The sequence below is a fragment of the Rhynchophorus ferrugineus genome, unplaced genomic scaffold, assembly GCF_030347505.1.
Source record: "Rhynchophorus ferrugineus isolate W39M unplaced genomic scaffold, kcgeb_rfMv2 rfM10, whole genome shotgun sequence".
Taxonomy (NCBI): Eukaryota; Metazoa; Arthropoda; class Insecta; order Coleoptera; family Curculionidae; genus Rhynchophorus; species Rhynchophorus ferrugineus.
Window position 1 is genome coordinate 29,701,390 of NW_027472589.1, and position 14,261 is coordinate 29,715,650.

The 14,261-nt window shown below is 28.8% G+C and overlaps 1 protein-coding gene across 1 annotated transcript in view; it reads left to right on the forward strand.

Moving 5' to 3' along the window:
- Positions 1–14,261, forward strand: part of LOC143204032 (dexamethasone-induced Ras-related protein 1) — a 180,357-nt gene that overhangs the window by 54,932 nt on the left and 111,164 nt on the right. The window contains exon 2 of the mRNA XM_076416455.1: positions 7,715–7,956. Coding sequence (XP_076272570.1) covers positions 7,764–7,956 — 193 coding nt within the window. The 5' untranslated portion in view covers positions 7,715–7,763. The remainder of the gene's footprint in view (positions 1–7,714; positions 7,957–14,261) is intronic.

The window sequence follows — 14,261 nt, forward strand, 5'->3', positions numbered from 1 at the left end:
CATGTAACGGTTGAACTGGGCAGGGGCTAGTGGAGCACCTTGCGAGACTCCCGCGGAGATCTGTTTTCGAGAGGAGACTGCGTCACCGATCCCCACTTGAAAAGACCTACCGTCCAAGTATGAATCTATCAGGGAGATTAGGTCATTCTGTAGACCAAGCTGTTTCGCTTTGAATATGACACCGTTGTGCCATACTTAATCGAAAGCTTTGGAAACATCTAAAAAGATGGCTCCAGTTTTTCGATCTTATCTTAATGCCTGGTGGATTATTGTTGCGACGCGAGCAGCTTGATGAAGGCTTGAGTGTTTGACACGGAAACCGAATTGTTCGTTCGGGATTATGTGGTGTGCGCCTGTGAAACTGTTTAAAGTGTGTAAGATCGTTTTTTCGGCAAGGAGGTTGAGCAGGTCAAAAATATATTGTACAATCGCGTTTGATATACGACAAATCGCAAAGCGTGCGAGCACGCAATCGACTTGTCGAAAACACTGTAAATTCCGAGCCTTGATCGTCGATATTATAGTGCGTAAAGTTTTTGTGTGTGACCAAGGAACTGATTGACTGTCCAATTTGTTGTACAATTTGTCGTACTTCTAACTGCATTGTGTGTGGGCCACTTAACCCAACAATAGTTTATTGAGGAATTTCTTTTAGCTGAGATTTGATGAATATTATTTTTATCTAATGTATTGCGTTATGTTTTGATTATGCTATGTAACACAATTTTTCTAACACAATGAAGATCACATGCTTTGAATTCCTTATTCCATTATTTAAATCATTGTCTATTGATATGGTTGTCTAACACGTTACGTTCCATATTAAGTGTGAATACTATTTACGCTTAAAAACTGTATTACACCATAATGGCAACCGATATCCTTCCATATATCCTTATTGCATATTCAGTTATTTTAAAACAGACGTATGAAAACACGAAACTAAAACAAGAAATACAACTGGAAAGTTTGTGCTGGTTTAAAAGTTATTGCCATATTGGCCTACAGTGAGCTTTCAAGATATTTTGTTGTTTTTTTTGTCCGCGGAACTGTAGAGACATCTAAAGCCACTGTGAAGTTAAATATTGGAGAAGAAGAATTGACTTTTTCATAATAAGTCAAACATTAAATACGAACCTCTTATTCCAAAAGAAAATGTGATTCTTCCTTCTTACATATAGAATATGGTTTAAAGAAAATTTTGTCAAGGCCATGGATAAATACGGTAAAAGATTTTCTTATTTATTACAAAACTTACTGAACAAGGCATGTAAAATAACATATTAAATTTTTAAAATAAAGACGCTGGTAAATATTTGTTAAACTGAAAATTGGAAACTATTTTGCGATACATTGAAAACGATAACAATTTGAAAGAGCCGGTATTCGAAATTGTGTTGAACTGCATTCTATTGCATGGCTGTTTTCATGCCATATAATCATTTCATATTTTCGGCCATGTTTCATGGTTATTTGTTCGTTATTTCGGCATTCATCCGACAACAAAAATACGTAATACCAGAAATTAACAGTTTTTTAGCGATCGATAAATATATTTCTCTACACTATAACGCTTTTTTACGCATATGCCGTTTATATGCCGATTTTTTAATCAATCTGAAATGTTAACATAAAAACATATTATGAAATTCCGATACAATTGACAGTTAAAAAAAAAGAAATAAAAAACAGGTAAAAAGAAATGATTGGTATGTTACGTTATTCCGTATATATGCTATGGTTTAGTTAGAATCCTAATTTAGTTTGTAATAATAGAAAAGAAAGAGTATACTACATAGTATATTATGATGCTTTCAGTGAAATTGAAACTAGTATCATAAAAGATAATGTAACGGGGTTATAAACTTCCAGGTAATCTTGAGAATCTTTTCCATTAACACATATGTACTACAAACACTCTCAAATGTTGGTATTGTCATTTGTCTCATATATTATACTTCTGTAATATTGTTAATATATTTTAAACATATTTTTATAAATCTTATATGTACAATAGTTATGAAACGTGTAAGATTTAAAACAGAAACATTTGTTTTACTTGAAAACTATTTTAATTTAAAGAATAGAAAAGCGGACTTATTGGAATGACGAATGAAATTATTGAATGAATGAATGAAAGTTGATTAAATCATATTGCAAATTTTATCCATCTGCATATAAAACAAAATAATCAGTTATATTTAAAACAATTGATTAACAAAGTTGATTAATTAAAATAACAATCAAATTCTTCGTATAACAAAAGAACCAACTACATTTAAACAATTTAATCAAAATAAAGTTGAATCAATTAAATTACAAACAACTATAGTTCATTTCAATCCATTTATAATTGAGTGATTAAATTAACAACGCAGAAAACCATTATCCTAATAAATTAACTGTCCAACTAACAATCGAGTGTGTAGGTGAATTTTCGGATGAAAAATTCTGCATGTTATCCACCAGATTTATTTGTCAATTATTTCTACATTTTCGTCTGCTGTTTTGGATTATCGAGCCAGCTTAAAAGGTGTTTTATTACGACATGATAAAGTCTGACTTCATTCCTTTTTGGAAACTCATCAAAATTTTATTTTTAGACATATATTTTACATATATATACATATATATATATATATATATATATATATATATATATATATATACATATATATATATATATATATATATATACATATATATATATATATATATATATATATATATATATATATGTATATATATTTATATATATATATATATATATATATATATATATATGTATATATATTTATATATATATATATATATATATATATATATATATATATATATAATATATGTTATTTATATTATATCTAATATATATTTGTCCTTTGTGACGAATAATAATGAAAAGTAATTAATCAGGCGTTGAACGGTTTGTGAACTTTGTGTAACTATTTGGAATATCAGTACTGACAAATATATTTAACTAAATTAAATTCTTTTCTTCTTTCATAACAAAATCGCTTTCATTGTTCGCCGATCATGAAGACGAACTTCTTGTACTTGTACCTGAACAAAATGGCAATGGATCACTGTCCGTACATGGAACTGGCTTCGACACTGATAATTCTTATTGTTTGTTAATATTATTATATATAGTTAATATTGTTATTAATACTATTTGTTTGCATTTACACCTACTACATTCATCGAGCAAATGTATCAATTATCTACATGATTTTTCTGTTCTCTCCACAATATTAGCATCGAAAATGAAAAGTATAGGTTTTTACCAAATGACCACTTGTACAGCTTTGTGCTGTACGCATTACAAAACAATGTCGGTATTCATGGCTTGTCAGTCTTTAAACAAAGTAATGCAAATACACATCTTCATGATTTTTCCACATTTACCAACATATCACTACATAGTATAAAACAAAGTCGCCTTTTCTGTCCCTATATCCCTATGTGCGCTTAAATCTTTAAAACTACGCAACGGATTTTGATGCGGTTTTTTTCAATAGATAGAGTGATTCAAGAGGAAGGTTTATATGTATAATACATGCATAATAGTAAAGGCAACATTGCTAATTTTAGAGGTTTCTAACGTGATGTCGTAAATTAACCTATTTTTTTAGGCTTATTTAGCAATTAGCAAAAACGCTGCCTAACCCTACGAGTTAGATCAAATTAATGTACTACAGTATTGTACACCATAAAAAGGTCTACAAAAAAGTCCGCGATGGTATATGTTTATCTTTTAGGGATAACCCACATTAACCATTTTTATTGTTTACTTTTTACGTGAGAAAATGGCTTATTTACGAAGCTATTTTAAGCAATACGGCATTAATCCTTATCGAATTAAGTACCTTAAATACAGTGTGCAATTAATATAGATCAATATGGTTCCTTACAGCATGTAAATTAAACAAATATTTTCGGAGATATTACAAATTTAAAATTTGCGTTTAAAAATGTGTAATGTAATAAAAATTGTATGAATTTAGATATTCCAAAGATAGCAGGAAATCTTCATAGTAAGTATAGGGGAAGAGGAATTGTTTTACTCCAAATTTAATGCATGCAGGCCAAGGGCAGTAATGAATGAACCAAAAATACTGGATCGATTTTAATCATGTTTTCATTGAGTGACATAGGCATATATATTTTATGCCCGTGCAAAGTCGGAGCGGGCCGCTATGTTTTTATATACAACGTTCATATTTTTTCTGTAGTGTATTTAATTTAGTATCAGCATTGCACCCGTGCGAAGCCGAGGCGGGTCGCTGGTAACATATACAAGGCAAACAACACACTTTGAATCAACTTAGCAACGATGTCTGCATTTTTATAGCATCTTTAACTAGCAGCCATTATAATAGTGTAGCCACCATACGTCAACTCGAAAACTAAAACCAACCTTGACACAGATTGAAGATCTGAGTGAATGACGTTCGAATCGTTCTCATCTGCTCAGATCCAAAAGTTGTCCAACTTCACTCCGATTTGTAAACTTGTGAAGTGAAGGGCGTTCATTCATAAAATGGAAAAAAATACTATAAACTTTAAAAACAGCCATTAGGATAAATGGAAAAATTACTTTTCAAAAGTGGAAGAAAAATATGTAAAAATTAAATTATACCTACATCCAATAAAATTATAATGCAGAATATCGTTATCCCAAATAAATTAACCGCCCAATTGACAATCGCACGTACGGATTTTCCCACAAAAAACTCGATGTTATCCATCGGATTTATTTATCATTTATTTCCAATTTTCGGCCTGTTATTTCAAAACGTGATATTTTCGTAACGGCTTATCGAGCTGGCGTGAAAAAATGTTTTTATTCTTAAACGATAGGGACGCGGTCGTGTTTTGCTGACGAGAAGAGAACTGTCCCTCTGTTCTGTTGGTTTTCCATTGTTTCGCCTGGCGAACGGGAGGACGCATTTCGAGGTGCATATTTACGTATTTGCACGAACAATTCTTCATTTAAACAGGCGACAGCTTATTTGTGTACCGGCAACGTATCTAGTGTTGGTTTTGTAGAGAAATATGCTTGTTTGCGTGGAGATTTTCCCTTTTTCCCCTCTCTTTGACGATGCTCCAACAAAGAAATCAAGCCAACAAAGTAAACTGCTCGAAATTTTTATTTTCTTTCCGCAACTGTACGGAGAAGGGACGGGAAGATAATTGTATTGAAATGCGTACGGTTTGAGGCTTACGTACAATTATTTTTATATTTTTAAAACAGCAGTTTTATCTGCAATTTGGAGGAAGAGATGCAGATTATTTATGAAAAACTTAACCCAGCAAGTATTGTCAAACTCACAAACATCTATTGACCTGGATATTTGAGTAATGATAGTAAGAGTGTCCACAACATCAATACAGAGATAAAATTGTGATTTTTTTCTATTACAATCACTATCATCAATCCATACTGTATATACTGACTGAATATGTTGCTTTCTATAATCTATTCAAAACAGCAGTGAATCCACGTCATCTGAATTAATGTCGCAATGTTTCCGCATCAACTCTGAGTTTTAGTATATTTTGACTTTGACATATAACAAATTTCTAATCTAAATTAAATAATTAACCAAAAATGTTATCTAATATAATTTATTGTAACATTACGGTAACATCTAGTGCATATATTATTGGAGAACTTAGAACTACAATTAATTATACACCGACAATATTTTATAGGCTAGAGTTCTTTTATTATATTTACATTGAACTTTTATATGTCTATATGTCTTATTATATGTATATGTCCTTATTTTGTTCTGTTGTATAAATCTTTCTTGATACGACTTTATCAATCACTTCATTCTCCTTAATGCATTTGCCATGTCTGTAAAACAGTATTATTTCTCTCCTTATACATTTTAACCAAACGTTCATGTATATTCTCAACAAGAAGACAAAACGCAAATAAAGCTTCTACATTCTATAATACAATTTCCTACAGTTAAAGTATATTGATTAAAGTATACTGACCTTTAGTTGTTTAGTTCATTCTTTAATATGGTTTCTTCAAGTCTTATTTAAAGTATTTAGAGAACTTGGAGGAAAACACTAATTCTGCACCAGGCATAAAACCTGTTTCCAGCATGAAGAGCTATATGTTTGCAATGAATTTTTAATAATTGTTATGACTAACAAAACCTTTTCGATTGTTATTCCAAAGTTTACATTTTACAATCAACTTTTTTATGTTTACACTATTTTTATTATGTACCATTCTGAAATCATTTAGATATACAAGTTGATATAATAATTCATCCTTGATTTTGTTATATGTTTTAAAAATTACTTTACGTCACTTAAATTATATATTACCCAACACTGCAGGGAAGTGCTGCATATAAGCTGTTTATGGATAATTTTCAGAATAAGTCCTTTATTCCCTAAAATTATGTTTCTAATAAAAAAACCTACGGACGACTTTTATAGGCTCATTATTTACATGTTCGAACTTTTCAAACAGCGTTATGTCTATTTTTAATTAGTATAACTTTCGATATGCGCATATTGATGACGTGAGTTCACTGCTGTTTTGAATAGACTATATATCTTAGTCATCTATGTCTGGTGTATTATTACAATAATATTTACTGAAATGTGTGGATTAGCCACTAGCCAAATCTTGTCAAATTTTGTCATATGATATAAAGTAAACACCTATCAATTTACAGAGATATTTACACCCATATATACAGAGATATATCTGGCGATCTACAACCCAATAGACTTATTGAAAAATTCGCCAAAAATTACGTTGGGTTATAAAAAATTATTTATTTTTAAGGAGATATATATTTATTACAAAAAAAGTATTCAAAAACATTGTAAAAGTGTTAAACTTATTGTATCTATGTAAACTAATAATTCATTTTAGTTAAATTTAAGTAAGTAACAATTTATAAGTTATATGAAGTTCATATGAAAAAGAAATGTTTGAATAGAAATGAAAAGCTAACGATCAGCTTTAAATTTACGTAACTCAGCACAAAAACAACGGTTCTTCTCCCTTTTGCATTGTTTTGAAGGGGCCAAGAAAGAATCCAATTAAGCATTCGACAACTTTTCTACAGAGCTTGTTTTGGATGCAAAAGAATGTTGTCTGTAAATTTTCGATAAACTTATTAAAAAGGTGATGGACATTATTTTACATTATATTATTACATTATATTTCTATTACTAGAGATACAAAGTCCAGTCGTTTACAATCATACTATTTTTAGTTTAATAAACACGTTACTATTGAAGTTTCTTATCAATTGTACTTTATAAAAAAAATATGAGAGAGAGAGGCAGCATACGTAGCAGTTAAAACCGTGACTAACTAGTAATCATAACAGAAATAGATTGAAGTGGGTTAAAACACATGAAAATTGGACTGAAAAAATAGAAAACATTCCTATGGATGTGTAAGTTCAAATTTCAGATTTTTGGATATAATAGACATGTTGTTTATATGCAGAAGCTTTCACTATGCAGACTGTTAAATATAGTAGTAACGTGTTGGTCTAAGGATGCTCTGGTAATGATAAAATTGGCCATATGAAAGAAATATATAGAAATAACAAAGAAAAATTGACTTTTATTACCGAGATATTACCAGTATGTTGATGAATAAACTGATATTTATTTTATAAATGTGTATTATTACTGCTTATTTAAATTTGTATTTTGTTTTCAGACTAAAAACAAGAGTGATGTAACCAGAAGGTCAGGGTTCCGACTCAGTCATGGATTTTAGCTCGTGCACCAGCTGGCTCTGCTCCAAGAACGAGGAAGAAAAAAGCATGTGCAACAATCACGCGTCCAACAACGAGCATCAGGCCATCATCATGACTGAGCAGACGTCCGCCGCAGGAAACTCCAGCTCCTGCGACGACGTCATACCACCGTCGAGGAACTGCTTTAGGCTGGTTGTTTTAGGTAAGATTTTTTTAAATAATGTTTATTTATATTTGAAAATAAACTATATAATTCTCTAGACAATACTCTATATATATTATAATATTTTATAATAATGTTTAATATTGAAATAGATTTTAGGTGCTTTATTGATTTAATTTTTTTAAAATTAATTACATCTTACATTAAATATGCTTAGTACAATCTCATTTTACAAATTAATTTATTATTACTGTTCTGATGTACTTGCATTAATACACCAGCAAGGCGAGTACGGGATTAATACATCAGTATGTATTTCCCAAATCTTGTTCAGCGATTAACATTTTTTAGGTATAGTTACTGCAATTTTAATTTGCAAGTTCATTTATTAATATTGTTTTTTTGTACTTGCATTAATACACAAGTAAGGTGAATATGGGATTAATACATCAGTAATGTATTTCCCAGATCTTATTCAGTGATTAAATTTTTTCTAGGTATAGTTACTGCAATTTTAATTTGCAAGTTCATTTATTAATATTGGTCCTTTGTACTTGCACTATTACACAAATAAGGCGAATACGGGATTAATATATTACTATGTATTTCGCAGATCTTATTCAGTGATTAAATTTTTTTTTAGTTATAGCTACTGCAATTTTAATTTGCCAGTTCATTTATTGATATTTTTCTTTTGTACTTGCAATATATAAGCAAAGCGAATACGGGATTAATACATCAGTATTTATTTCCCAGATATTATTCAGGGATTAAATTTTTTTAGGTATAGTTACTGCAATTTTAATTTGCAAGTTCATTTATTAATATTGTTTTTTTGTACCTGCATTAATACACAAGTAAGGTGAATATGGGATTAATACATCAGTAATGTATTTCCCACATCTTATTCAGTGATTAAATTTTTTTTAGGTATAGTTACTGCAATTTTAATTTGCAAGTTCATTTATTAATATTGTTTTTTTGTACCTGCATTAATACACAAGTAAGGTGAATATGGGATTAATACATCAGTAATGTATTTCCCACATCTTATTCAGTGATTAATTTTTTTTAGGTATAGTTACTGCAATTTTAATTTGCAAGTTCATTTATTAATATTGTTTTTTTTTGTACCTGCATTAATACACAAGTAAGGGGAATACGGGATTAATACATCAGTACGTATTTCCCAGATCTTATTCAGTGATTAAAATTTTTTTAGGTATAGTTACTGCAATTTTAATTTGCAAGTTCATTTATTAATATTGTTTTTTTGTACTTGCATTAATACACAAGTAAGGTGAATATGGGATTAATACATCAGTAATGTATTGTCCAGATCTTATTCAGTGATTAAAATTTTTTTAGGTATAGTTACTGCAATTTTAATTTGCAAGTTCATTTATTAATATTGTTTTTTTGTACTTGCATTAATACACAAGTAAGGTGAATATGGGATTAATACATCAGTAATGTATTTCCCAGATCTTATTCAGTGATTAAAATTTTTTTAGGTATAGTTACTGCAATTTTAATTTGCAAGTTCATTTATTAATATTGTTTTTTTGTACTTGCATTAATACACAAGTAAGGTGAATATGGGATTAATACATCAGTAATGTATTTCCCAGATCTTATTCAGTGATTAAAATTTTTTTAGGTATAGTTACTGCAATTTTAATTTGCAAGTTCATTTATTAATATTGTTTTTTTGTACCTGCATTAATACACAAGTAAGGTGAATATGGGATTAATACATCAGTAATGTATTTCCCACATCTTATTCAGTGATTAAATTTTTTTTAGGTATAGTTACTGCAATTTTAATTTGCAAGTTCATTTATTAATATTGGTCCTTTGTACTTGCACTATTACACAAATAAGGCGAATACGGGATTAATATATTACTATGTATTTCGCAGATCTTATTCAGTGATTAAATTTTTTTTTAGTTATAGCTACTGCAATTTTAATTTGCCAGTTCATTTATTGATATTTTTCTTTTGTACTTGCAATATATAAGCAAAGCGAATACGGGATTAATACATCAGTATTTATTTCCCAGATATTATTCAGGGATTAAATTTTTTTAGGTATAGTTACTGCAATTTTAATTTGCAAGTTCATTTATTAATATTGGTCCTTTGTACTTGCACTAATACACAAATAAGGCGAATATGGGATTAATACATCAGTAATGTATTTCCCAGATCTTATTCAGTGATTAAAATTTTTTTAGGTATAGTTACTGCAATTTTAATTTGCAAGTTCATTTATTAATATTGTTTTTTTGTACCTGCATTAATACACAAGTAAGGTGAATATGGGATTAATACATCAGTAATGTATTTCCCACATCTTATTCAGTGATTAAATTTTTTTTAGGTATAGTTACTGCAATTTTAATTTGCAAGTTCATTTATTAATATTGTTTTTTTGTACCTGCATTAATACACAAGTAAGGTGAATATGGGATTAATACATCAGTAATGTATTTCCCACATCTTATTCAGTGATTAAATTTTTTTTAGGTATAGTTACTGCAATTTTAATTTGCAAGTTCATTTATTAATATTGTTTTTTTGTACCTGCATTAATACACAAGTAAGGTGAATATGGGATTAATACATCAGTAATGTATTTCCCACATCTTATTCAGTGATTAAATTTTTTTTAGGTATAGTTACTGCAATTTTAATTTGCAAGTTCATTTATTAATATTGTTTTTTTGTACCTGCATTAATACACAAGTAAGGTGAATATGGGATTAATACATCAGTAATGTATTTCCCACATCTTATTCAGTGATTAATTTTTTTTTAGGTATAGTTACTGCAATTTTAATTTGCAAGTTCATTTATTAATATTGTTTTTTTGTACCTGCATTAATACACAAGTAAGGTGAATATGGGATTAATACATCAGTAATGTATTTCCCACATCTTATTCAGTGATTAAATTTTTTTTAGGTATAGTTACTGCAATTTTAATTTGCAAGTTCATTTATTAATATTGTTTTTTTGTACCTGCATTAATACACAAGTAAGGTGAATATGGGATTAATACATCAGTAATGTATTTCCCACATCTTATTCAGTGATTAAATTTTTTTTAGGTATAGTTACTGCAATTTTAATTTGCAAGTTCATTTATTAATATTGTTTTTTTGTACCTGCATTAATACACAAGTAAGGTGAATATGGGATTAATACATCAGTAATGTATTTCCCACATCTTATTCAGTGATTAATTTTTTTTAGGTATAGTTACTGCAATTTTAATTTGCAAGTTCATTTATTAATATTGTTTTTTTGTACCTGCATTAATACACAAGTAAGGGGAATACGGGATTAATACATCAGTACGTATTTCCCAGATCTTATTCAGTGATTAAAATTTTTTTAGGTATAGTTACTGCAATTTTAATTTGCAAGTTCATTTATTAATATTGTTTTTTTGTACTTGCATTAATACACAAGTAAGGTGAATATGGGATTAATACATCAGTAATGTATTGCCCAGATCTTATTCAGTGATTAAAATTTTTTTAGGTATAGTTACTGCAATTTTAATTTGCAAGTTCATTTATTAATATTGTTTTTTTGTACTTGCATTAATACACAAGTAAGGTGAATATGGGATTAATACATCAGTAATGTATTTCCCAGATCTTATTCAGTGATTAAAATTTTTTTAGGTATAGTTACTGCAATTTTAATTTGCAAGTTCATTTATTAATATTGTTTTTTTGTACTTGCATTAATACACAAGTAAGGTGAATATTGGATTAATACATCAGTAATGTATTTCCCAGATCTTATTCAGTGATTAAAATTTTTTTAGGTATAGTTACTGCAATTTTAATTTGCAAGTTCATTTATTAATATTGTTTTTTTGTACCTGCATTAATACACAAGTAAGGTGAATATGGGATTAATACATCAGTAATGTATTTCCCACATCTTATTCAGTGATTAAATTTTTTTTAGGTATAGTTACTGCAATTTTAATTTGCAAGTTCATTTATTAATATTGGTCCTTTGTACTTGCACTATTACACAAATAAGGCGAATACGGGATTAATATATTACTATGTATTTCGCAGATCTTATTCAGTGATTAAATTTTTTTTTAGTTATAGCTACTGCAATTTTAATTTGCCAGTTCATTTATTGATATTTTTCTTTTGTACTTGCAATATATAAGCAAAGCGAATACGGGATTAATACATCAGTATTTATTTCCCAGATATTATTCAGGGATTAAATTTTTTTAGGTATAGTTACTGCAATTTTAATTTGCAAGTTCATTTATTAATATTGGTCCTTTGTACTTGCACTAATACACAAATAAGGCGAATATGGGATTAATACATCAGTAATGTATTTCCCAGATCTTATTCAGTGATTAAAATTTTTTTAGGTATAGTTACTGCAATTTTAATTTGCAAGTTCATTTATTAATATTGTTTTTTTGTACCTGCATTAATACACAAGTAAGGTGAATATGGGATTAATACATCAGTAATGTATTTCCCACATCTTATTCAGTGATTAAATTTTTTTAGGTATAGTTACTGCAATTTTAATTTGCAAGTTCATTTATTAATATTGGTCCTTTGTACTTGCACTAATACACAAATAAGGCGGATACGGGATTAATATGTTACTATGTATTTCGCAGATCTTATTCAGTGATTAAATTTTTTTATTATAGCTACTGCAATTTTAATTTGCCAGTTTATTTATTGATATTTTTCTTTTGTACTTGCAATATATAAGCAAAGCGAATACGGGATTAATACATCAGTATTTATTTCCCAGATATTATTCAGGGATTAAATTTTTTTAGGTATAGTTACTGCAATTTTAATTTGCAAGTTCATTTATTAATATTGGTCCTTTGTACTTGCACTAATACACAAATAAGGCGAATACGGGATTAATATGTTATTATGTATTTCGCAGATCTTATTCAGTGATTAAATTTTTTTTTAACTATAGCTACTGCAATTTTAATTTGCCAGTTCATTTATTGATATTTTTCTTTTGCACTTGCAATATATAAGCAAAGCGAATACGGGATTAATAAATCAGTATGTATTTCCCAGATATTATTCAGTGATTAAATTTTTTTAGATATAGTTACTGCAATTTTAATTTGCAAGTTCATTTTTTAATATTGTTCTTTTGTACTTGCATTAATATACAAGTAAGGCGATTACGGGATTAATACATCAGTATGTATTTGCCAAATTTTGTTCAGTGATTAATATTTTTTAGGTTTAGTTACTGCAGTTTTAATTTACAGGTTAATTTTTTCTATTGTTCTATTATACTTGCATTAACACACAAGCAAGGCGGGTATGGGATTAATACATCAATATGTATTTCCCAAATCTTATTCAGTGATGTTATGTTAATTTTGATTGACTGATAAACCAATCTCATTGATCTTAGGCCAAGTCGAAAGTATGTTTCGACTAACCAATTTGGTTTTGGACTTGATGTGGCCAGCTTTTTGCCTAACGTGATGTTGGTCATTAAATAATAATAGAATTAATGTTTCTTAAAATCCATAAATCTATTATACATTCCATTCGAAAGGGACATCTTAATACTCTTGAATATGTTATTGAAAGCGTTTTTTGCCAGATATCTACAATCTCGAAATCCTGAAACTACTCACCCGAAAGAATATAAAGATTCTAGAGCTTTTTTGGATGCAAAAATATGTTGCATTTAAATTTCGATAAAAAATAGAATAATCATCAAAAGCAATTCAAAACAATAACTTTTTAATAAGGTGATCCGATGGGCGACGTATTCCTATAGCTATTTCATGATATTTCTATTACTAGACATATACATATATATTTAATTAACCATTCAGTAGCGCAACCGTTCAATGAAAACGTTTTATGTCAGATATTTACAATCTGATATCTAGTCTTGTGAATTTGTGAAAGTTATCTCAAATCTCTAAAAGTCTGTTATTTATCTTCCTAAAGGATTGTCCTATCGAATAAAAAAACTTCTAGACAAAATTACAGAAACACTCCTTCAACAGCAGATATAACATTTTCATAAACATGGAAAATATTCTAATTCTATTCTAGTTTGTTTTAGTTATATTAATAATGTAGGTAATTACACAAAATATGCTTGGGACCTTATTATTGAGTCCAGCAACGTCAATTCTTTCGGCATATTGCAGTATGGTCCTAATTTGGATTTGAGGGAAGTCAGTAGTGATTTTTGCAAAACAAATAATAAAAACAAATTCGCGTTTATCATCAGGACCTTAATTTTCGAAAATGCGACTGATGTGCCTAAAAAGTTTAA